A 24,180-nucleotide genomic window follows, 5' to 3' on the forward strand; every position below is an offset into this window, starting at 1 on the left:
GAGCCATGTGATGGTACGTAATGAGTTCCCCTGAGGGAATGAAACACCCTCACCCCTTCAAAGTCACCCCTTTGGAATTCAACACAGACACACATATCCCTTCAAAAACTTTTATTTGTATCAACAGTTCCTAGCTCTTGACTTAGCTTAGAGCTTTTAAAAGAGCAGACACCTTATATATTTGAGATTGAAAAAGTTTCTGCTATTAATCAGAAATAATCATTTATATTTTCTGGCTTACCCCTTGGAATAAGCCAAAAATAAAACCAAAGTTACATTTCCTGACAGATGGATAAGAAAACAATAGAAGGAACATCCTGAATTCTAGAGTTGACTCTTGCTGGTGAAGTACACCTTCAGCTTAGTCCATTCTCCTAAGTAAAGCCTGAAGGAAAACTCTTAACACCTAATTCTTTGTGGAAAAATGATCAACTAGCCATTTCACAGGCTATAGAACAAAAGTACAATTGGGCATCTTTCCTTATGTCCTGGCATCAGGGGTGCTTACATTTAACATTGATCAGGTAAAGAGGAGAGGCTGTGCCTAAGGTCTGAGAAAAGGCTTGCTCTAAGCAAGCTGTGGTGAGGCACAGGATGACTAGGGAATGGCAGAGAACAGGCTGGCCTACTGTCAGTTCAAGCAACCAGCTGAGCAGCAGCAGTCTAAAAAGCCCCAAACAGAACACCTCCATGGATTCAGGGAAGGGCTGAGGCACTGCCTTTCTAGTATGTGCCAAAAAAAACATAACTCTGAATTGGGGCCCAGGGGACTTTGAGTTTGTATGGGGAGGGAAAAGGAGTGAGCAGTTCTCCTCCCCTCCCCACAGCCTTAGGCCAACACAAACTGCAAATTGGTAAGCAGCACCTTAATACCTCTTGTGACAGTTACGGCTGAAGTGGCAGGGTCAAGCTTGTAGGTGTTGGCATCCCCCTTTTTATATCGGTCCCGGAAGACATAGATGCTCCCGTTACAGCTGGCAATCTTCCAGAGGGATGGGGCAGAGCTCCAGGCCTCAGGAAGGCAAAGCCGGGTGAAGCTGTCTAGCAAGGGATTGTAGCACACCAGGGAGTCCCCTTCAGCCACGATGAACACCAGATCTTTATGCACAGCTGCGTGCATGCGGCCTGCAAAGGGCAGCACATAGGGCTTCACATGGCATTTGTCTGTCTCTGTGTCAAAGCACTGGATGAGTCGGGAAGGTTTGGTAAAGAAGTCCAGATCATTCTCCTCCCCCCCTAGTAAGTAGATGATCCCGTTGAGGTTGGCACCAGCAGCCCCTGACACAGCCACCTCTAGCTGGGTTGTCTCTGTCCACACATTATCACCTACGCGATAATAAATGACTGCGTTGGAGAGGGTATCTTGCAGTGTCTTGCCACCCAGTGAATATATGGCATCTTTCCCGGGCACAGACACCAGGGTGTGCTGGAGCCGGTCCCGAGGCAAAGGAGCACACCACTCCCAGTCAACGGTGGCATTGTTGCACTTCCACATGCGCCGTGGGATGGACCCTCCCACCACATACAAGTCTCCACCATGCTTGCAGGCCGCAGTGATCTGGTGGCACAAACTGTTTTGGCCACTTACACTGATGGAGTCATCTTCTGCACAGTGCAAGGACACAGCCAACGAGTGGGTACGAGATGACTCTTTCCCAATCAGGTAAATGTGCACATTCTCCCCAATTTCCTATTGGCAAAATTAAAATTATATGACAGCTGTTAAATTCTAGGCTAAGGCTCAGCTAAGACACATATCCTTAAGATCCTGGCCCTCACACTTGTTCCTAGCTTTATCATACTACTCTCTAATTACTGTATGGCATCCAACTCTCCTCTAGTCACTTTCTTTGAGGCAATTTATGCCCGGCGGAGAATCTGTTGTATTCATCCTTGTAGCTTTTAAAAAACTCTCATAAGCTACTGCTTCAGACAAAGGGTGATTAAGATTGTTAACTTGATGACAGTAGTTCTCAAGGAACTTTGAAAGCTCATAGATTGGTGGTACTGGGGTTACAAAGACATCCTTCTCCCCAGCTCATATCAACTTCAAGCCAGAGATAACTTATTCAAAAATAAATAAATAAATACAAAAAATTAAAAAAACAGAGATGGCCGGGCACAGTGGCTCACACCTGTCATCTCAGCACTTTGGGAGGCCGAGGTGGGCAGATCACCTAAGCTCAAGAGTTCGAGACCAGCCTGACCAATATGGTGAAACCCTGTCTCTACTAAAAATACAAAAATTAGCCGGGCGTGGTGGTATGCACCTGTAGTCCCAGCTACTCGGGAGGCTGAGACAGAAGAATTGCTTGAATTTGAGAGGCGGAGGTTGCAGTGAGCTGAGATCATGCCATTGCACTCCAGCCTGGGAGATGGAGTAAGACTCTGTCTCAAAAACAAACAAACAAAACAAAACAAAAAACAGAGACGACCATTCATAATCTGGCCATCAAAAAGAGGCCAGGTTAGGCCAGGCGCATTGGCTCACGCCTGTAATCCCAAGACTCTGGGAGGCCAAGGTGGGTGGATCACCTGAGGTCAGGAGTTCGAGACCAGTTTGGCCAACATGGTGAAACCCATCTCTACTAAAAATACAACAATTATCTGGGCGTGGTGGTGGGCGCCTGAAATCCCAGCTACTCGGGAGGCTGAGGCAGAAAAATCACTTGAACCCAGGAGGTAGAGGTTGCAGTGAGCCGAGATCGCACCATCGCACTCTAGCCTAGGCAACAAGAGCGAAACTCCATCTCTCTCTCTCACACACACACACACAAAGAGGCCAGGTTAGGCCAGGCACAGTGGCTCACACCTGTAATCCCAGCATTTTGGGAGGCAGAGGCAGGCAGACTATCTGAGATCAGGAGTTCCAGACCAGCCTGGCCAACATGGTGAAACCCCATCTCTGCTAAAAATATAAAAATTAGGCGTGGTGGCAGCACCTGTAATCCCACCTACTTGGGAGGCTAAGGCAGGAAAATAGCCTGAAACTGGGAAGTGGAGGTTGCAGCGAGCTGAGATTGCGCCACTGCATTCCAGCCTGGGTGACAAAGTGAGAACCCGTCTTAAAAAAAAAAAAAAAGGCCGGGCGCAGGGGCTCATGCCTGTAATCCCAGCATTTTGGGAGGCGGAGGCGGGCGGATCACGAGGTCAGGAGATCGAGAGCATCCTGGCTAACACGATGAAACCCTGTCTCTACTAAAAATACAAAAATTAGCCGGGCGTGGTGGTGGGCACCTGTAGTCCCAGCTACTAGGGAGGCTGAGGCAGGAGGATGGCGTGAACCCGGGAGGCGGAGCTTGCAGTGAGCCGAGATTGCGCCACTGCACTCCAGCCTGGACGACAGAGCAAGACTCCATCTCAAAAAAAAAAAAAAAAGAGGCCAAATTGACTGATGGCAAGAATGCATGGAGAGTATGCAGTCTCAACAATTAAGAGATTTGCCTTACCTTCAAGCTTGTCCTGAGTGACTCTGCAAAAGCCTCTCTTTCCTCTTTATTAAAGTTGATCCAGGCTTCTATTGCCTCTGTTGGGTTCTGAGAACACGGAACTCCATCTGTGAGAGCCAGAGGAAAGGCATGGTCAATGACAATCCGAAAGAGAAATTCAGAGTAAGGGACTTTAAAGATGTGAACCACTTTATTAGACTACTGCTGGGCATGTGTATATGTGTACATGCATACATACACATATACATGAAATTAACCTAAAATTGCTTTTTTTTTTTTTTTTTTGAGGCAGGGTCTCACCCTGTTGCTCAGGCAGAAGTGCAATGGCGCAATCACCATCACCATAGCCTCAACCTCCTGGGCTCAAGCAATCCTGTTTCAGCCTCCCAAGTAGCTGGGACTACAGGTGTGCACCACCACGCCTGGCTAATTTTCTTATTTTCTGTATAGACAAGGTCTCACTGTTGTCCAGGCTGGTCTCAAACTCCTGCCATCAAGGGATCCTCCCTCCTTGGCCTCCCAAAGTGCTGGGATTACAGGCATGAGCCACCATGCCTGGCGGGTCTTGCTTTTTTTTTTTTTTTTTTTTGAGATGGAGTCTTGCACTGTTGCCCAGGCTGGAGTGCAGTGGCGTGATCTCGGCTCACTGCAAGCTCCACCTCCCGGGTTCACGCCATTCTCCTGCCTCAGCCTCCCGAGTAGCTGGGTCTACAGGCGCCTGCCACCATGCCCGGCTAATTTTTTGTACTTTCACCATGTTAGCCAGGATGGCCTCGATCTGACCTCGTGATCCGCCCGCCTCGGCCTCCCAAAGTGCTGGGATTACAGGCGTGAGCCACTGCGCCTGGCCCGTGCCTTGCTCTTTTTTAAAGATAGTCTCATGTGTTACATGAGCCCTCAAAAAGTTGGGTAAAGACTCATAACCGTTCCTCTCCATGGAAATCTTTAGTAAAAGGTAAAAGATTTACACAATCTGAAGAGAAACCAGAGTATGTGCCTTGCTTTTTTTAAATCAAAATGGATGACTCGATAAGCTCCCATCTGCCATGGAAGCAACCTACTAAGCTACAGAGCTCACACCATTTTTTTTTTTTTTTGAGATGGAATCTTGCTCTGTCGCCCAGGCTGGAGTGCAGTGGCGTGATCTTGGCTCACTGCAACCTCTGCCTCCGGGTTCAAGTGATTCTCCTGCCTCAGCCTTCCCAAGTAGCTGAGACTACAGGTGCAAGCCACCATGCCCGGCTAATTTTTGTATTTTTTGTGGAGACGGGATTTCACCATGTTGGCCAGGGTGGTCTTGAACTCCTGACCTCAGGTGATCCACCCACCTCGGCCTCCCAAAGTGTTGGGATTACAGGTGTTAGCCACCATGCCTGGCCAACCTCACACCTTAAGTATGGCTATATCTCACTTGCAAGGTTAGGATTGTTTCCTAACGTTGGCCCATCACTAAAAAAGTTTTTAGTCTTAGATATCTTGCCCCATCACCAATTTACATAGGTAATTAGACCCACTGGGACATACGAAGTACAGGATAGAGTATAATACAAATCACTCCTCACTACTCTGTGTGGTTAAATGTTGTGCTTTAATTTTCCTGACTTCCTCTAACGCACTGTCTCTCTGACAGCAATTACACTGAATCTCACCTCAATCTTTCTCAGCAGGTTATCTCAGTAAGAATGCAGGAATAATAATGTAAACTAACACCAGGAAGCTTGAGGGTTCTTTTCTCCTAAACTAGAACATTCACTGAACATCATAGCCAAGTAACTGGGTATGGTGTGTCCCCTCCCTAAACTTACCCGAGATGATATCTGTGAGTAAGTGGTGGGGCAAGTGGAGAAATTCCTCTGTATTCTGCAGCTGGGCCAGGTGGGTCTTGGCACAGTGCTTGGCAGCCGTATAGAGCTCAGGATCACTGTGCCGATCTGCCAGCCACATCACCTGAAGGCAGTTTCCCACTTGCACTGTGCGGGCCAAAAACCGAGAGCATTCCTCAAAGAGAGATGTCAGCTGATACATGTCTGACACCTCATAAATTTCCTGCAACTCCTCAGCTCGAAGTTTCACAGTCCCATGGTAGATATAATCAACCAGGAGCTGGAAAACAGACTCGCTGACATCCTGCAGCACAATCACCCGGTTGTGGGCCTCCTTCAGGTTGGAAGTGAACATGGATCGGAAGAAGCAGCTCTGAGCTGAGAGGACCAGCCGATGGAGCTGAAACTCCCGGCCTTCCACCGAAATGGTGACATCAGCAAAGAGCTCCTCCTCTAGACACAGTTTCATGATGCCTTGAGCCACACGGCCTGAATGTGACCGATCTTTGAAAGTGTAGTTCACAAAGTAGTTCTCATCCATGGATGCTCCAGGCTCCTCTGGTGATTCCATGCTAGCCAACGTCTCTCTCTGCCAGCTGTCTGCAAAGCAACACCACCTTGAGTAACCTGAGGAATTCACAGCCATAGTCTGTGAATCCAACTGTCCAACTCAGGGAGGGAAAAGGAAGAAGTGAGAGCAAAGTGGGTCCAGATTGGCCTTAGTCCTGGCCCTGTCCATGATGTCCCTGACGCTATCCTTTAACCAAATCTGGGTTCGTTATCCCCAGTGGCGCCCCTCCGCTAATGAAATAAATAAAAGTTCCAACTCTGGGTGTTTTCCTGAGAAAACACGGAATAATTCCTTTCCATAATGTTAACAAAAGACTTGGGATTTAGGTCAATATATGAAAGCAAAGGGCTGGGAGAGGCCTGTGATCGTAAAAGCCTTACTAACCAAATAACTGGGGCATAAAACTAGTGAAGCTCAGGGGCAGTAGAATCAGACAAAAAGGACCCCCGGCCCCGGCCTAGTGGCCAGGTCCTCTCCTTCCCAGCGCATGGAGTTAAGACGCTCCATATGAAGCCTAGCCTGGGATATCCGTGGGTCTTACATTTGCTGTCTTCTGAGCTGCTTCCCCCACACTTCCCCGCTCGCTCGAAAGACTCCCTATGGCTGCGTCCCAGAACTTGAGTCCATCCGCCCCCAGGCCGGGGCACTGGGAGGCCCATCACCCTGTGCAATGTCCCCGCTCCACCTTGAGTCGTCTTGGAAACGGTCGCCAGGGAAACCGTTCTTCCCGCTCAGGCCCGCCCGCCCTCGTCAAAAGCTTGGCTCAGACAGCGGGGGAGGGGTGTGTAGCGTAGAACCCAGAACGCCCGCCCCCTCCCCTCCTCTCACCCGCCTGGTTCTTCAGCGTCCTCGCCTTCTCTCTAGGCTCTGCCACACGGAGCTAGGACCACGCTCACCTCACGATTTCCCTACCTGCCTGTCTCGCTTTCTCACCTGCGTTCCCTCCTTTCATCCCGGAACCCGGAACCTCCGCTTCCGGCTCCACGTCCGCCCGGAAGAAGATCTGCTGCACACTTCCGTTTCCGGTCCGTGCCCTTGGGGCTCCGTGTCCTGCTGTCTTTCCGTCCGCTGCCTAGTCTGCATCTGAGTAACATGGCGGCGGCGGCGGTAGCCAGGCTGTGGTGGCGCGGGATCTTGGGGGCCTCGGCGCTGACCAGGGGTGAGCACGGGCAGCCAGCTGAGGCCGGGGTCAGGCGCAGCGGCGTGCCCAGTGCAGAGAGCTCCTCAGGGCTCATCCCGCGCGTCTGTGCCTTTTATCTCCCTGTGCAGGGACTGGGCGACCCTCCGTTCTGTTGCTGCCGGTGAGGCGGGAGAGCGCCGGGGCCGACACGCGCCGTGAGTATGTGCGGGCAGCGCTCTTCTCTGAACTATCGGCGGGGCCCCTTAGGTGCCTGTCCTTGCCCTAGGATGCCCTTCCCTACGTCCTCCTGGCAAATCTTGGAGATCTGACTTGCAGTGGTCTTCACCCTGCATGCAGAATCGAGCCCTCCCTGTGCCCTTAGGCCTGTTATGGCCCTGATTGTTCCTTGTCCATTTCAGTCATCCCCTTTTTGTCTGATTAAACTGTCAGCTCTTTGAAAGCAAGCAATATAACCTTTAGGCCTCAGAGCCCTGTAATAATAGTACCTAGCGTTAATTGAGTGCTTAATGTGTGCCTGGCACCTCGCTAAGCGTTTTAGTGAATGATCTTATTTCGTCCTCACAACAGCCTTATGGGGTAGATAGCATCTTACTCTTCTTACTATAGATCAGGAAACAGTCCAAAGAATTAAACTGCCCAGGGTCAAAGACCTAGTGAATGACAAAGTAGGCCTGCCTGCTGCCAGAGGCAGAAACACCTAACCATTATTCTGTAGCTTGTGATGTGTGATTGCTCAGTGGTTTAGGGTTGCATGAATGAGTATGTACATATTATGTTACAGTCAAGATACACGGACTGGGAGTTAGGAGACCTGGCATTTCTCCTTTCCTGGGCCTCAGTTTTCTCATTGACACACACACACACACAGACACACACACACACACACCTGGGCCTCAGTTTTCTCATTGACACACATACACACACACACTTTCAAGGAGACAGTCTGTGAGGGGTCTTCAAGCCCTGAAGTTCTTAGCTTGAGAACCTGGTATAAACTTGCGTGCTAAGGAGCTACAGAGAGGCAAAAAGTTCAGTTCCCATCCTCAAACAGCTCTTAGTCTGACAGGAGAACTGAGACTACTGCTTTAGCAGAAATGCAGGCAATGTGAGGGAAGAACCGTGGAGTAATTTTGAGAAGAGGTGAACACCCCAGCTGCTATAGTAAGAGTCTTTCTGAGGACCGTGTAGTTAAGGTGGCACTTTCCCCAAGTTTTCATCACTCTATTCCTTAGAAGGGAAACCTTTCACATGCACCTTTCTCAAGGTGCTTCAGGGAGCCTTTCCTGGATTTGACATCCCTTACAAGCCTAAGAGACTGCATGCAGGGCTGGCTTTTGCCTTCTCCATTTCTTTGTTAAATATGCCTTTTCCTTCCAGCCACTGTCAGACCACGGAATGATGTGGCCCACAAGCAGCTCTCAGCTTTTGGAGAGTATGTGGCTGAAATCTTGCCCAAGTATGTCCAACAAGTTCAGGTAATACTTACTACTGTTATTTGGGTCTGGGTCAAGAAAGAACCATGTTCGCAGGGCATGTGGGAGTGGGCAGACTTGTTTCAAAGAAACTACAGATTCCTCCATCCCAAGCTTGGACATTTCTCTCAGCATTAAACCAGGTGACTCCAGCTGAAGTTAGCTGTTCCCTCAGTAGCTCTTTGTTCCCTCTCCCCTCCCTTTCATGTGTGCAGGTGTCCTGCTTCAATGAGTTAGAGGTCTGTATCCATCCTGATGGCGTCATCCCAGTGCTGACTTTCCTCAGGGATCACACCAATGCGCAGTTCAAATCCCTGGTTGACTTGACAGCAGTGGACGTCCCAACTCGGCAGAACCGTTTTGAGGTCAGTTGGGAGATCTGAGAAGGTTTTGGGGGTAAGGGTATTAATTTCAGTTTGTAACATACAATAGAACACAGCAGTTAAACTGGAACTTCAGAGTCAAGTAGATCTCAAGTTGGATCTTGGTTCTGCCACTAAATGGCTGTGGGACCTCAGATAACTCAAATATTTTGTTTAATCTTTTTTTTTTTTAGACGGAATCTTGCTCTGTCGCCAGGCTGGAGTGCAGTGGCATGATCTTGGCTCACTGCAACCTCCGTCTCCCAGGTTCAAGCGATTCCCCTGCCTCAGCCCCCTGAGTAGCTGGGACTACAGGTGCATGCCACCACGCCCGGCTAATTTTTTGTATTTTTTTAGTGAAGACTGGGTTTCACCATGTTGGCCAGGATGGTCTCGATTTCCTGACCTCGTGATCTGCCTGCCTTGGCCTCCCAAAGTGCTGGGATTACAGGCATGAGCCACCATGCCCGGCCCTTGTTTAATCTTTCTGAGCTTTCATTTTCTTACCGGGAAAATAAATATAAAGCTGTCCTTATCTTATAGAATGGTTGTAAGGATCCAATGAGATAGTTCAAGTAAATTGCTTGCACACAGTGTTTTCAATACATTTAGCTATTAATATTTTACTGATTATCTACTGTTTGCCAGACTCTGGGATGGAGAGAGAAATAACATGAAGTATTTGTCCTCCAGGAGTCCCCTACACTCTAGTGAAGGAGAAAGACACCTAAACAGCTTACTGTAGTAACATATAATACAAAGGATATTAGGGGGATGCTTTAAGAAAGCAGGAGGGGCACTTGGCCCTGTCTGGGAGGCTTCTTTGAAAAGAGAGAATGTTTGTGCTGAATCTAAAATATGAGTAGGAGACCAGGTAGCCTTGTGAGGTGGACCAGGGAAATATTCCTGACAAAGTGAATAGCATGAGCGAACACAGGCATGCTGACATGCTAAGCTACAGCTGTGGCCTGGGCTTTTGGAAGTAGTTGTAAGCATAGGAGAATCTTGAGGTTTTGAGGTTCAGAGTAGAAGGCAGGGTCACAGGGCAGAACTCTCCCAATGAGGGACTCCCATCTCAGCCCTCCAGATCCTTCTGTTCTCCCTAGATTGTCTACAACCTGTTGTCTCTGCGCTTCAACTCACGGATCCGTGTGAAGACCTACACAGATGAGCTGACGCCCATTGAGTCTGCTGTCTCTGTGTTCAAGGCAGCCAACTGGTATGAAAGGGAGGTGAGTTACTGGATATGGTGGACCTGCCTCTGGGCCACAGTTGCAGAACTGGTTGAGACTATGGGATGCAGTGTAGCCCCTTCCCCCTGTTGTTAGTCTTGATGGATTGGCTGTTTGAGGTGGTCTCTTTCCTAGATCTGGGACATGTTTGGAGTCTTCTTTGCTAACCACCCTGATCTAAGAAGGATCCTGACAGATTATGGCTTCGAGGGACATCCTTTCCGGAAAGACTTTCCTCTATCTGGCTATGTTGAGGTAGGAGCCTTGGAACTGGGACAGCAGCCTCAGGGAGGGACTTGCAGAGAACCCAGGGGATCCCTGGGAAGAAATATGGTCTGTGGATTGTGGTGGTTTAAGAGCATGGGCCCTGGATTCAGATCCTAGCTTCATTTTTGTAACCTGGGGCAAGTTACTTGGTTTGACTGTGACTCAGTTTTCTCATCTTAAAATGGCAATAATAATAGCACTTTAATAGATTTGTGGCTGGCATTAAATAATGTATGTGTAGGCTCACGCCTGTAATCCCAGCACTTTGGGAAGCCAACACAGGAGGAGTGCTTGAGTCCAGGAGTTCGAGAACAGCCTGGACAACATGGTGAAACCTCTTCTCTACAAAAAAATAGAAAAATTAACGGGGCATGGTGGTGCATTCCTGTGGTCCCGGCTGCTCAAGAGGCTGAGGTGGGAGGATCGCTTGAGCCTAGAAGGCGGAGGTTGCAGTGAGCTGAGATCACGCCACTGCTCTCCAGCCTGGGCAACAGAGTGAGACCCTGTCTCTAAATAAATAAATGATGTATGAAGCCTGCTGTATTGTAAAGGCTCAATTGATGCTGTGTGTGTGTGTGTGTGTCAGGGTCTCACTCTTGTCACCTAGGATGGAGTGCAGTGGTGTGATCATGGCTCACTGCAGTCTTGACCGCCCAGGCTCAAGTAATCCTCCCACCTCTCAGCCCTCCGAGTAGCTGGGACTACAGGCATGCACCAACATGCCCAGCAAATTTTTGTATTTTTTGTAGAGACGGGGTTTCTCCATGTTGCCCAAACTGGTCTCGAATTCCTGGGCTCAAGTCATCTGCCCGCCTCAGCTTCTCAAAAGTGCTGGGATTACAGGTGTGAGCCACCACACCTGGCCAGTGTTATCCATTATTGTAATGATCATTTTAATGATCAAGGCAGCCTTGAGGACACAGTCTGTCCCTAAAACCTGAAAGTAGAGGATTATTTTACCCTGCCCTGACTCTCTGGGAAGGCAGTGACGGGGAAGACACCAGATGCTTAGCCCTCAAAAATTACCTCTGAGGTGGGACCAGTAACGTGAATAAAGAATTTCAGTGGTGCTGCAGGTTATTTGCAGGAAGATAGTGTGTAATATTATCACTCGTGAATTTTATAGCAAAGTAACTGTTTAGAAATGCAGAGATGTGGTGCTCCAGCCCTGCTCTTTTAGTCCCCAGTCACTCCTGCTGTGTTAGTGCTTTGCATGCTCCTATTTCCCTCTTGGGCTACTTCTGGGCAGGGCTATCTCCCTCGCTTCTCCCTTTCACCCCACTCCTGCTATCTGCCTCACCTGGTTTGCCTCTTCACTCTAGCACCTGATGATCCTTACCTTATCCATTTGATCCCCAAGTAACAAGAAAAGCTGTGTCAAATGTACTGCTTTAGATCTGGACTGTGAATATGCCAAGGGCACAGGGCCTGAGGTTGTGTATCTGCCAGTTTAGGTTTACTCTTTTCAGCCACCGACTATTCCCTAATCCTGGGCAAATGCTTACCATTACCTTGTAAGAGTGTGTGGGTGGGTGAGCAGTCAGTTCGGAGCTCCTGATGTGGGAGTGGTGAGCAGGGGAATCTGACTGGTGCTGGCAGGGCATGAGAGGTATCCTACATTTTGGAATCACACACTCTAGCTGGTTGGGATGTGATCTGACGGGTAACACAGGTATGGATGGAGACTTACTGACAGAGGCTGGGACAGGAGTCAGTAACCGAGAGGAATGGGCTGGGGAAGTCACCAATAGCCTTGTGAAAAGTAGGCTCCTGTGTAGCTATAATAAGGACTTCCTTAGTGCTCAAGCCTGCCTTTTGTTCCTGCAGTTACGTTATGATGATGAAGTGAAGCGGGTGGTGGCAGAGCCGGTGGAGTTGGCCCAAGAGTTCCGCAAATTTGACCTGAACAGCCCCTGGGAGGCTTTCCCAGTCTATCGCCAACCCCCGGAGAGTCTCAAGCTTGAAGCCGGAGACAAGAAGCCTGAAGCCAAGTAGCTCCAGGGAAGGCATGTGGATCCTAGACAGCGCCTTATCTATGATTGCGTGTCCGTGTAAATAAATTCCTACTTAGACTTACCACTTTGTGTGTGCTTGTAATGTGGAGAAGTGATACTTTGGGGGGGACACAGGCAGGCAGGGGTGTTTCCCTGCTCTCTTAGAGAGGCACTACTAAACCAGGGAGTCTTTGATGGTTTTTTTTTTTTCTTTTTTGAGACAGTGTTTCGCTCTTGTTGCCCAGGCTGGAGTACAATGGCGCGATCTCGGCTCACCACAACCTCCGCCTCCTGGGTTCAAGTAATTCTCTTGCCTCAGCCTCCCGAGTAGCTGGGATTACAGGTGTGTGCCACCACACCTGGCTAATTTTGTATTTTTAGTAAAGACGGGGTTTCTCCATATTGGTCAGGCTGTTCTTGAACTCCTGACCTCAGGTGATCTGTCTGCTTCGGCCTCCCAAAGTGCTGGAATTACAGGCGTGAGCCACCGTGACCAGCTCTTTTATGTTTTTTTGAGATGGAGTCTCGCTCTGTCACCCAGGCTGGAGTGCAGTGGTGCTGTCGCAGCTCGCTGCAACCTCCACCTCCCAGGCCCAAGCGGTTCTCCCCCTTCAGCCTCCCAAGAAGCTGGGATTACAGATGCACGCCACCATGCCCAGCTAGTTTTTATAGTTTTTGTAGAGATGGGATTTCACCATGTTGCCCAGGCTGGTCTTGAACTCCTGGCCTCAAATGATCCACACTGGCCTCCCAAAGTGCTGGGGTTATAGGCGTGAGCCACCACACTCAGCCGGAGGTCTATTTTAATGGGACTAAAGAGTGTAGTTGCAGACCTGGTGGCCTGCAGGCATGGATGTATTTCTGAGAGGGATTCTGGAGCTGTAACTGAAAGTTCTCAACAGTCCACAGGGTTCAGGATGGGTGTGGCATGGTAGCCAATCACTCTTGGGCTATAGGAATCTCCCTGGTTTCTGGCCTGAGCTGAGAATGGTGGGGTTCTTTTTTTCTTTTCTTCTTTTTTTTTTTTTTTTGAGATGGAGTTTTGCTATTGTTGCACAGGCTGGTGTGCAATGGCATGATCTTGGCTCACTGCGACCGCCGCCTCCCGGGTTCAAGCAATTCTGCCTCAGCCTCCCGAGTAGCTGGGATTACAGGCTTGCGCCACCATGCCCGGCCAATTTTGTATTTTCAGTAGAGATGGGGTTTCTCCATGTTGGTCAGGCTGGTCTCAAACTCCCGACCTCAGGTGATCTGCCCGCCTCGACCTCCCAGAGTGCTGGGATTACAGGCGTGAGCCACCGCGCCAGGCTGGTGGGGGTTTTTTGAGACAGGGTCTTGGTCTGTCACCTAGGCTAGAGTGAGTACAGCAGTGTGATCGTGGTTCACTGCAGTCTAGACTGCCTGGGCTCAGGTGATCCTCCCACCTCAGCCTCCTGAGTAGCTAGGACCACAGGTGTGTACCACCATACCCAGCTAATTTATTTGTAGAGATGAGGGCTCACCATGTTGCCCAGGCTGGTCTTGAACTCCTGGGCTCAAGCCATCCTCCTGTCTTGCCCTCCTAAAGTGCTGGGATTACAGGCATGAGCCACCGTGCCCGCTCTGAATTAAGAATGTTGCTAGGAAACGAGGTCCCAGGGCTGGGGCAAAAACCACTCAGGAGCTGCAGATTTGTCTGTCTGCCAGGGGACAATACGCCCTAGCCCAGCTGATCTGTCTGTCCAGCCTGCGGCAGAGTGCCTGAGAGGGGAGTGCTTGGCTCTGCCTGTCTGTGGGGCCGCCCAGCCAGCCCACCATGCAGTTAGAAGACTTTGCAGCTGATGCTTTTGGCAGCTGAGGGGCTCCTTGGAGGCTGGGCTGGGCCAGACTGGGTGTCGGGGCTGGCCTCAGTTGCAGGATATTTTGAGGGCGCAGACAGTAAGATGGTCTTACTGCCTGAGCTCTTTCCTACCCTTTGGGAGGGCCAAGCTACAGCTATTTGCTACCAAACACCTTTTTCCTATTAACTAAGCATACCGCCCAGCTGGGCAGGAACAGGCTGAGGGCCTGACAAGCAGGGAGCCAGGCTCCTGCCAACAACCAAAGATTCCCCATTTCTAAAGGATGGAAAGAGCCCCTGGGAGGTGACCGAGGCCACAGCCAGCCCCTCCCTGTTCAGCACTGAAGAATGACATGCATTACAGAGCTCTGGAGCAGCCTGCAGTGGAAAGTTGGAGCTGAGGTGTGTGGCAGGCAGATGAGGGAGCAGAGAACTGCTGAACAGAGTGAGACTCAGAGGACGTGGTTGAGCATGGCTGCGACCCTGCAGTTCCTGGCTTGCCTGGTGGTAGCCATTTGTCTCCTCTCTGGTGTGACTACAACCCAGCCCCATGCAGGTACCAGGCTTCAGGGTGGGTGGAGAGGAGCCAAGGCTGCTGGCTGACAGCAGTTAACAGTTGGCTCTATTTGAGGCTAGTCGGGCATAGAAGCGTGGGCATGGTGGGTACCAGGCTGATGTGTGCTGTGGTGGGTGACAGTGTGGGCCCCACCCCCAGAACTGGAAAGGTACAGGTGACACCTAGGGAGATAGCCCTAGGTGCTCTTAATGCTGGCCCTGGGCTCATTCCCACTGATGCCCAAAGCAGGGTCTCTTGACCTGCCTGGGCTTGGAACAAACATTGCAAGGGTGAGGCAACACCCCAAGGTGTGGGCCGGATGGAGCTGCCACAGACATCCTCCCCTGCTCTGTCCTCCCTGCCTCACATCCTCCCCTGCCCTGTCCTCCCTGCCCTGTCTTCCTCCTCCCTCCCTTACTGCTGAGGAGGAGCAGGGAGAGTAGTCTCTTTCCAAAGAGGTCTTTGTCCTTGGGAGAGTCACTGGCACTGTTTTAGGTGACTTTATCCTCAGATGACTATAGGGAGGGGAGGAGGGTAGGGAAGGGTCTTGTGACCCGTTGGCCTGGAGCTCTTTAACAAGGGCATTGTGCAATTTAAAGGAGGTGTCCTGGGCATTTGCCAACATGGTAACTGGGCTTGGAATGATGCTTTTGAGATCAGAGGACCTATGTCTGGGAGGGTGAATGTCAATGTGCATGTGTGTGCGTGAGAGGGAGGGGAAAGGGGGGCATGGGATGGCATTCCTGCCCTTTTGTAGAATGATGAAGCACTCGGGACCTCTACCAGGCAGCAGAGGGGCACTTCTGGGAGGCTGGGGTGTTCATGGTGTAGCATGGCAGGGGCCTGACTCCTCTCTGCTGCCCCAGGGCAGCCCATGGACAGCACCAGCGTGGGAGGTGGCCTGCAGGAGCCAGAGGTCCCGGAAGTGATGTTTGAGGTCTTTCCTCCCAGCCTGGGACATGGGGGTGGGCACGTCCAGAGGTCCCTAAGCTCAGGGTTGGGAAGGGGGATGTCTCAGGGTGGACCTGCTAGGGTTGGGGGGGGCAAGCCAGCATGCGTCCTGCTGCCTGCTTCTGCCCCTTCCCCCAGTCCACTCTTGCTCCCTGCCCTGCTCCCCAGGCCACAGCCCACCCCTTACATGGCTCCCCTTGCAGCTGCTCTGGGCTGGGCTGGAGCTGGATGTCATGGGGCAGCTGCACATCCAGGATGAGGAACTAGCGTCCACACACCCAGGCCGCCGACTCAGACTCCTCCTGCAGCACCACGTGCCCAGTGACTTGGAGGGCACTGAGCAGCGGCTGCAGCAGCTCCAGGACCTGCGGAAGGGGCCTCCTCTTAGCACTTGGGACTTTGAACATCTGCTCCTCACAGGCCTGTCCTGCGTCTACCGGCTCCACGCAGCTAGTGAGGCTGAGGAACGGGGCCGCTGGGCCCAGGTCTTCGCTCTCCTGGCACAGGAAACACTCTGGGACCTGTGCAAAGGTTTCTGCCCCCAGGACCGGCCCCCTTCCCTGGGGTCCTGGGCCTCCATCCTTGACCCCTTCCCCTGACCCTCCTCTTTTGTTCTTTCACCTGCCATTACCCCCTCCCATCTCCTCCTCAACCCCCCAGGCAGACCCATCTTGCGCAGGGGCTTCTGTCTGGCATCTGATTCTTTTCACCGTGTTCAGATCTCTGGGCTTGGCTTGCATCCTGGACACCCCCTCTCTGCTTACCCCGACCCGATCTTGTTTCCTAGATCTTGAGAGGCTAAGAACCCAGGCTCTGGGTCGCAAGGAGTGCGCAAGGAGTGGGCACAGAGCTAAGGGCACGACTTGCAGGCAGTGTGTGTGTGAGTGTGTGTGTGTGTGGAGATCAGGGGTCAGGGTTGAGAAGTGTGTTCAAGAGATGCTGAAGGGAAGCTGCCCCAAGTAAGGCCTGGTCAGACCTTCCAACTCCTACCCTGGCAGTCTGTGACAGGTCCTGTGGAATTCACAGGAATCCTCTAGGTGCTGAGCATCCCCTTTTAGGCACAACCAAGGATCTGGGGTCTCTGAGCCTCCAAGTTCCCATCTGGGTTGGGAGAATCGACTTTTTGAGTTCTGTCAGTTGGAAGAGTGGAGGGAAGCAGGGGGAGGGAGGAACATTATCTCTTTTGGGGTAGGGAGGCAATATCTCAACAAGCGTCGGGTGAACACCTCAGAGGGGGGAGTAAGGCTGGGAGACCAAGGAGAGACAAGCGGAGGTGGGCTGGAGCAGGTGTGGCCCTGATTCTGTGTTGCTCTTCTCATAAAATGTTCTGTTTCGGCCTCCTGGAGCCTGTGTCATTCTATGTCGGAATAAGCGTCTAACCCCTGCTCTGGGCAAATCACTCTCCCCATCCCGGGAAGGCAAGAGTCAGGGCAACCAGGTATCAACTCCTCATCTCATTCCCACGCCCTGCTGGAAGAAGGAATGCACTGTTTCCTTGAATCCCATGCACCCAGTGGGGTAATGGGGTGCTGTTCCTTGTCACAGAAAGGCATCAGCCGGGGGCTAAGGCTGAGGTCGTAGGTCAATGATGAGTCAGAGGGCTAGACGAGGTAGGGATATAAAAGGGAGGCCCCCAACGGACTAGGCGAATGTGGTTCCATCAAATTCCCACCTCCTCACCCTCCCAGGGTCCAAGGGGACCTTGCTTTCCAACCTCCGACCCCTTCCCTGGGCCTGCGGGCCCGCAGTAGTCAGCACCTTCCCGCCTGCCGCCGGCGAATGCGTCGCAGTCAAGACAGCGCAGGGGCCTGGGCTGCCGGGCGCTGCGCGTGCCCGCTTTCCGCTTTATTGGCAGAGTCCAGGCGCGCCCAGAGGCCGTGGCGCTCGCGCGGGACTTTCGGGCCTCGGGCCCGGCCTGGCATGCACGCCCCTGGCCCTCCCGGGCTCTTCTCTGGCCCGGGGCTCAGAGTAGCTCCGAGGCCCCGAGGCCCGGCGGGGCGGCGGGGGCGAGGTCGGGGTACACCAGGAAGCCGGAGAAGGTGATGTACTTGCCGTGGTTGCTGTAGGCGCCGTAGCCGTCGTGGTCGTGACTGAGCAGCCAGACGGCGTCGCCGCGCCGCAGGGCCAGCATCACGCTCTGGCTCTGCATCTCGCGGCGCCGCGACGCGCCGTCGTCGTAAATCATGGCCTGCACCTCGTCGCGGTTCTTCATCAGCTTAACCGACAGCGTCTTACGCGGCAGCTTGCCCAGCGTGAAGGAGAAGAAGTAGGCGCCGGGCAGACGGCAGCGGAACACGCCGGCCGCCGCGTCGAAGTCGCCGCCAATGTTGACGAACTCGGTGTCGAAGGCGAGTGGTCGGTGCCGCGGCCCGGGGCCAGCATCCGAGCCCACCAAGCTGCGCGTGCGCGCCGCCGAGAAGGCCGAGCGCGGCTCGGGGGGCGCGGGCGGCCCGCGCGCAGGCGCGTCAGCGTCGGCGTCGGCGTAGACTAGGTAGCCGCTGAAGGTGGCGCCGGGCGCGCCCAGCGCGTACTGCGGGGCGCCATGCAGCCGCAGCCACACTGTGTCGCCGTAGTCGAGCTGCAGCATGGCGCTCTGGCTGGCTGCGCGCCGCGCGCCTGGCCGCCGCTGCTCGTCGAAGGCCAGCGCCTGCACCTCGTCGCGGTTTCGCACCAGCATCACCGACAGGCTCTTGTGCGGGGCCTTGCCAGCCGTGAAGGAGAAGTAGTAGGCGCCGGGCACGCGGCAGCGAAACTGGCCGGTGGCCACATCGAAGTCGCCCCCGATGTTCACGTACACCTTGTCGAAGGTCACCGCCATCTCCGACGTGCCCTCCAGGGGGGTGGTGCGTGCCGCCGAGAAGGCCGAGCGCAGCTCAGAGGAGCCCGGGCCGGGGGTCGGGCCCAGGGCCCAGCAAGCCGCTGGGCCCAGCAGGCCCAGCAGAAGCGGCAGCATGGCGCCTGGGAGGGAGACGGAGGGGCGAGAGTGGAGTGTTGGCAGGGGCGGCTTCCAAACGCCCGGCTCTCCACCGGGAGACAAGGGTTCTCTTCCCAGCCCTGCCCTTGACCCACAAGTAGGTTTCAATTTTCCTACATCCTTGGATTCTCAAACTCTAGCGAGCCTCACTGTCACTTGGAGGGCGTGTTCAAACATACATAGTTGGGCCCCATCACCAGGGTTCATTCAGTAGGTCTGTGATGGGCCTGATAATTTGCATTTCTTTGTTTTGTTTGTTTGTTTTGAGATGGAGTCTCACTCTGTGAACCAGGCTGGAGTGTAGTGGCACGATCTCATTTCACTGCAACCTCCACCTCCCGGGTTCAAGCAGTTCTCTTGCCTTAGCCTCCTGAGTAGCTGAGATTACAGGTACGCACCATCACGCCCAGCTAATTTTTTGTATCTTTAGTAGAGACGGGGTTTCACCACGTTGGCCAGGCTGGTCTTGAACTGACCTCAAGTGATCCACCTGCCTCAGCCTCCCAAAGTGCTGGGATTACAGGCGTGAGCCATCGCGCCTGGCCTTGAAACCCCGCCCCCCCCCCTTTTTTTTTTTGAGACGGAGTCTGGCTGTGTCGCCAGGCTGGAGTGCAGTGGCTTGATCTCGGCTCACTGCAGCCTCCACCTCCCAGGTTCAAGTGATTCTCCCGCCTCAGCCTCCCAAGTAGCTGGGACTACAGGCTTGCACCAGCACACCCAGCTAATTTTTGTATTTTTAGTAGAGACAGGGTTTCACCATGTTGGCCAGGATGGTCTTGATATCTTGACCTTGTGATCCGCCTGCCTCGGCCTCCCAAAGTGCTGGGATTACAGGCGTGAGCCACCGCGCCCAGCCGAAACCCCTTTCTTAAGTGAAAGCTTGAACACAGACTAGCAGAAACACTCTGGTTAAAGAGGCCTACAGCCCTGTCTGCTGGGCTTGCCCCTACACCTCCCATTTGACACCCAGGGGCCCTGGTAACCCGGGGGATTCAGGGGAGTCTCTGAGTTCCCCTCAGCTCCAGTTGGCTGCATTTTCCTGTGGTTATTTTATGGTCCTTGGTCTGCCACTCACGCAGGCACTGGCTCTCTGTGTCAACGCTCTGCATGACCGTTACTGTTTAAGCCCCATCTGAGCAGGAAAGGAAATCGCTGCTCCCTGACCCCTTTCCTGGCCTCACCAGGGGCCCTTCCTGCACAGAGGAGGCGAGAACAGTTGGGCTTTGAGGTAGCTTCTTCCCCCTTGAAATCAAGAGTAAAAGAGAAGGTGACTCCTTTCTCTTTGCTTGGAGGCTGGTTACTCAGAAGAAGGAGTGGCGAGCCAGGGGCTACTGGGGATGGACAGGGACAGCAACAATTCCAGCAGGGCTTTGGCAAGGCTGTGAAGTCAGCAGCTTTGTTCCTTGGGAGTGATGGATTGGAGAGGACAGATAGCCAGATCTGGGTTCAGGTCCTGGCTCTACCACTCACACTGTGAAACCTTGGGCAGGTTCCCTAACTTCTCTGGGCATGGCTTCCTCCATGTAAATGGGGAAGAGACCTCACACACAGGCTTGCTGTGGGGGTGTGCTGAGATAGGTGTGAACATGGTTTGTCAACGGCAGTGCTGAGGTGTGCAGATGCTTCTGTCGGTTGCCCTGACAAAAGTGATCTGGTCCAGTTCTTGATGTAAGGGTTTAGGGACTCAGTCACTCCTACCCCTGAGAGCTTGGTGAAGGCACTGCTTAACTCAAAGGAGTCACTCTCTGATGTAGGGATTCCATCCTGCTTCCTAGTAGGGCATGTGCTTTGGGGCTTGAATACCCAAAAGCCCTGATGTGGAAACAAAACAGGAAAGAAATGAGCTGGAGACAGCCTGGGATGTGGGCTGCTTTAGAAAATGCCCTGTATGTGTAGCTCTGTGTCTCTTAGAGACAGCAGGGCCCTGCTGAGAAGGGTTGTCAGGTGTAGATGTGCAGAACGTCCCAGCTAGAATCTAGCTCACACTCCACATGTTAGAGCAGCACCTGGCGTAAAGTATGCCACCTTCTCATTCTCATACTAAAGACCCCAAGTTGCTAGCCAGCTGAATGCTGTCTCCTTCCAGAGGAGGTGCTTTTTGTAATTCTCACAAAGGTGTCCTATGGATTAGTGATACCCTTGGTTAGGACAGGGAGGAGGGAAGGGGCCATCCACAGTGGTGAAGATGGCACCTCACAAGTGTCCAGTGCATTCCCTTTTACAAAGTTCTTTTAGACACATGGTCTTGGCAAACCTACAAGACAGGTGGGCTGTCTCCCATTTTATAGATGAGAAAGCTGAGGCCCAACAAGGGAAAGCATTTTGGCCCAAGGTCACCCATGGAGCACTGAGGTTTTTTGACTCAAATTCCGTATGCCTTCCTGTCACTCTTCCCTCCTAGACACAGGTATGTCCAGCCAATTTGTTCTGTGCCTCAGTTTACCTTTTTGCAAAACTAGGAGAGGAGATCAGAGGAATGAGTCTTGGGATCCAGGGTGAGGAAGACAGAAAGCAAAACCAAACAAAAGCAAGCAAACACATTCTCTAGTGTTTTGTCTTCTGGGAACACGGAAAACAGCTCAGCTTTTCCACACCGCTGCTTTCCTAGTTGGTCCTGCCCCAGAAGCAGCTGCCCAGCAACCTCCTGACCAAGGCTGGTGCACCCCACCAGTGCCAAGGGTCTTCCTGTGCGCCCAGTACCCAGCCTCCGTTTCACCCACACTGCCCAATTCCCAGATCCCTGGATCCTCGTCCTTCCCTGAACCCCCTTCCCTGAGCAGGTCAGAGGTGTGGGAGGGTGTGTCAGGTGGGTGTCATAGCTCCAGGGAAGGAAATGGCTGTTCTTGGCTCTGTCCAGGTGGGGCTCAAAATAGTCATCTTCAAAGAGAAAAACTGGGACACAGAGCTGGACAGACCCAGAGCCCCGGAGCCAAGGCGGGAGGTGCAGCGATGTCAGGCTGAGGGGATCGCAGAGTTCCCCCTTGCCCTGCCACTCACCAGTTAACCCTTCCCTCAAGCCCTGCCAGAGCCCCCTCCCCAACCTACCTTGAAAGCCCCTCATCCTTCCAAGAAGTCCCACTTTCACAGAAGCCAATTAATCCTTATTTTTTAAAAAACAAAAACCAGAAAGGGGTACCCCAATCCCTCTCCCCCGAGACCTTCCCTCCATCCATCCATCCCTTTGGAATGAAAGCCCTTGTGCCTGTTTCACGAAAAGGCTCCCAGGTCCTCCTTTCAAGGAAAAAGGACCCAATTTCCCCGCGCCTCCCCAGCCCCCGCTTCCTGTAAAGGGGGAACCTCGGCTCCCTGCCTCCCCTCAGCTGCCCTCACCTGGCTGCGGGCGGCGGTCGGGTCGGGTTCGGTCTGAGCCCGCGATCTGGCTCCGGGCTGCGGGCTGCGGGCTGCGGGCTGCGGGTGCCGGGCTGCGCACTGACCGCCCGCGCTGCGGCGGGGGCGGCGGGGGCTCCGGCTGCTTTTCCCGGCTCTGAGGCGGCAGCGGACAGGGTGCTGGGGCCCGGGGCCGGGCGTGGGGAGGCGTGAGGGAAAGGGAAGGTCAGCTAGAGAGGGAGCCGAGCGAGAGCGAAGAGGCGGGAGGGGGAGAGGAGGGAAGTAGGGGAGAGGGAGGGGCGAGCTGCGGGGCCTAGGGGCTCCGCACGGAGTCTGCGCCGAGCACTGGACCCTTCCTCATCTGTGACCTCCTTAGAGCTTCGTCCTCTGGGTCTAGAGAGCAGGCATCATTAATCTGAGCAGTTGGGGAAACTGAGGCACAGAAGGGGAAACTGAGGCCAGAGGCAGCAGCTAACGCGGGGTGGCCCAGAGCGCTCTACAGTCCAGCTTCCTTCCTAGTGTGGGGAGAGAGGGCTAGAGCTGGACTCAGAGGCTGGACTAGCCTTTGGGCTGCAAGGACAGTGGAAGGTGAGATTTTGGCTGGGACAGATGTCCAAGCTAAGTGGCCTTGGGGGAGAGGTCTGAAGGAAGAGAAGGATAAATGGGTCAATGTTGCCAGTAAAGGAAGAGCTGAAAATAACCTAGTTTTTCCTCCTCACCTCCAAATTGGAAAATGCCCATGGTCGGTTAGGAAAGAGGGAGAAGGGAGTCTGCAGGCATCAGAGGGGCAGCCTGCGTTCCCCGGGGTAAGGGGCAGTAAGGAGGAGAGTCCTTGGGGCAGAATGGAATTTTCTGCTGGGAAGGTTGCTCCTGCAAGAAGGGACAGGATTGAGAAGGGCAATAGGTGGGGAAGAAAGGCCTCTGGAGAGGGAAACTGATGCCCTGCCTCGCTGGGGCCAGGCTAGCAAGAGTCCAGCAGGGCACCCGGGCTGGGAACAGCGGTCTTCCCACGGTAATACTCACCAGAGGCACTAGTGCTGGCCTCCACTCTGGGCTTCGAGCCCATGGGATGGGGGCTCAGACTCCCTTTCTCTAGGCTGCTGTTCTCTCTCCTGACGGCTGTAGAGGTGACGACACTGCCTGGCACTCAGTAGATGCTGACTGAGTGGATGACTTTTGAAGAGCTCTACTTTCAGCAGCCAAGAGCTGGTGCCCTCTGCCTGGCCCTGGTTGACTCCGGAGCCATGGGCTCTAATTCTGCCTCTGCTGCAGGTCTGCTCTGTGGTCCCTGAGAGGCCTGGACCCCTGCAGACCCCCCGTCCTCTGGAGCTTTCCTTTTGGAGCTCTCAAAGTTTACCCCACCCCAGTTAATCTATTTGTCTCTAGGAAGATGTTGGTAGAGGTGATTGGCTCTGCTTCAAGGGTGTTAGGTGAATGATGGAATGAATTAACGAATATGTGCCGGAATAGAAAGGAATGAATGGAGGTGTTTCGGGCTGGATAATGAGGGTATTTGGTGACAGAGGGTGAAGCACCTGTCTAGCCCTTGTCAGATCACAACTGTCTCTTTCACCAACTTGAAAAGCTTGGGCCACAGGACTGTGGGGAGGACAAGAAGCAGGGTAAGGGTGGGATGAGCCACACAGGGATGTCGAAGGAGAGCTGGGGGAGGCCAAAAGCCAACCTATGGCAATCTATGGCCCTTCTTAGGGCCATGGGCCCCTTCTGGATGAGAAGAGTGGAGCTGCTCTCCTGAGGGTGATTCCAATGGTGGGAGGGGAGGGGAGAAGGTATATTATAGGATAATATAATCTCAGTTGAGGTTTGGTTCAGGCTGGGATTTGACACTCCCTGGATCCACAAGAGTTCTCACCAGAGAAGTGAGGGTTGAGGTAGAGATGGGTGGCTGGGGCAGATGACATCAGGATTTGCATCAGGGGACTGGGATAGGGAGGAAGCCACTGGGAAAGGGATATAGAGAAAGATGATGCCATGAGCTGGTGGGTGTAAGGCAGATGGGTGGGCTCCAGAATGGGAGTTAAGAAGAGGTGGCAGCAGGATCCAGAGAAAAGCCCTAGGCTGGTTATAGTCCCTGCTCCCTCCTCTCTTGTTTTACAGCCACAACTTTATTTATTTTTGAGAGAGGGTCTTGCTGTGTCACCTGGGCTGGCGTGCAGTGGTATGATCTTGGCTCACTGCAGCTTTGACCTTGCGGGCTCAAGTGATTCTCCCACCTCAGCCT

General features: G+C 53.1%; 4 protein-coding genes and 1 non-coding gene across 9 annotated transcripts; 2 read left to right on the forward strand and 3 right to left on the reverse strand.

Annotated features, from left to right (window-relative positions):
- Positions 1-96: 96 nt before the first annotated feature.
- Positions 97-8,680, reverse strand: KBTBD4 (kelch repeat and BTB domain containing 4). 2 transcript variants are annotated; one of them, XM_034932611.2, is made up of 4 exons: positions 6,777-8,680; positions 5,255-5,872; positions 3,450-3,556; positions 97-1,690 (listed from the first exon to the last, which is right to left on the reverse strand). In XM_034932611.2, exons 1-4 carry the CDS (start codon positions 6,793-6,795, stop codon positions 830-832), a joined length of 1,605 nt encoding a protein of 534 aa, XP_034788502.1. In that variant the 5' UTR covers positions 6,796-8,680; the 3' UTR covers positions 97-829. The 2 variants fall into 2 exon arrangements, with proteins under 2 accessions (XP_034788502.1, XP_034788501.1); XM_034932610.3 differs by lacking the exon at positions 6,777-8,680 and adding an exon at positions 6,385-6,612.
- On the forward strand, positions 401-12,393 carry NDUFS3 (NADH:ubiquinone oxidoreductase core subunit S3). The gene is made up of 8 exons (XM_003815174.5): positions 401-1,663; positions 6,708-7,002; positions 7,113-7,178; positions 8,362-8,459; positions 8,672-8,821; positions 9,925-10,050; positions 10,186-10,305; positions 12,145-12,393. The coding sequence occupies exons 2-8, from the start codon at positions 6,936-6,938 to the stop codon at positions 12,310-12,312; spliced, it is 795 nt and encodes a 264-aa protein (XP_003815222.3). The 5' UTR covers positions 401-1,663; positions 6,708-6,935; the 3' UTR covers positions 12,313-12,393.
- LOC117975167 (U5 spliceosomal RNA) lies at positions 4,325-4,442 on the reverse strand. Its single transcript, XR_004665372.1, has one exon. It is a non-coding gene; the product is annotated as a U5 spliceosomal RNA (small nuclear RNA).
- Positions 12,394-12,547: 154 nt separating the features above from the next.
- Positions 12,548-16,974, forward strand: FAM180B (family with sequence similarity 180 member B). Of its 3 annotated transcripts, XM_003815173.5 has the most exons (3): positions 12,548-14,686; positions 15,553-15,623; positions 15,841-16,974. In XM_003815173.5, exons 1-3 carry the CDS (start codon positions 14,479-14,481, stop codon positions 16,234-16,236), a joined length of 675 nt encoding a protein of 224 aa, XP_003815221.2. In that variant the 5' UTR covers positions 12,548-14,478; the 3' UTR covers positions 16,237-16,974. The 3 variants fall into 3 exon arrangements, with proteins under 3 accessions (XP_003815221.2, XP_063464558.1, XP_034788507.1); XM_063608488.1 differs by lacking the exon at positions 15,553-15,623 and having other exon boundaries at positions 15,806-16,974; XM_034932616.3 differs by lacking the exon at positions 15,553-15,623 and having other exon boundaries at positions 14,486-14,686.
- A 472-nt stretch (positions 16,975-17,446) lies between these two features.
- On the reverse strand, positions 17,447-23,177 carry C1QTNF4 (C1q and TNF related 4). Of its 2 annotated transcripts, none has more exons than XM_063608487.1 (3): positions 22,962-23,177; positions 21,942-22,118; positions 17,447-18,595 (listed from the first exon to the last, which is right to left on the reverse strand). In XM_063608487.1, the coding sequence occupies exons 1-3, from the start codon at positions 23,002-23,004 to the stop codon at positions 17,601-17,603; spliced, it is 1,215 nt and encodes a 404-aa protein (XP_063464557.1). In that variant the 5' UTR covers positions 23,005-23,177; the 3' UTR covers positions 17,447-17,600. The 2 variants fall into 2 exon arrangements, with proteins under 2 accessions (XP_063464557.1, XP_054949667.1); XM_055093692.2 differs by having other exon boundaries at positions 21,942-22,331.
- Between the last annotated feature and the right edge of the window lie 1,003 nt (positions 23,178-24,180).

The sequence above is a fragment of the Pan paniscus genome, chromosome 9 (genome assembly GCF_029289425.2).
Source record: "Pan paniscus chromosome 9, NHGRI_mPanPan1-v2.0_pri, whole genome shotgun sequence".
In the NCBI taxonomy this organism is placed as follows: domain Eukaryota; kingdom Metazoa; phylum Chordata; class Mammalia; order Primates; family Hominidae; genus Pan; species Pan paniscus.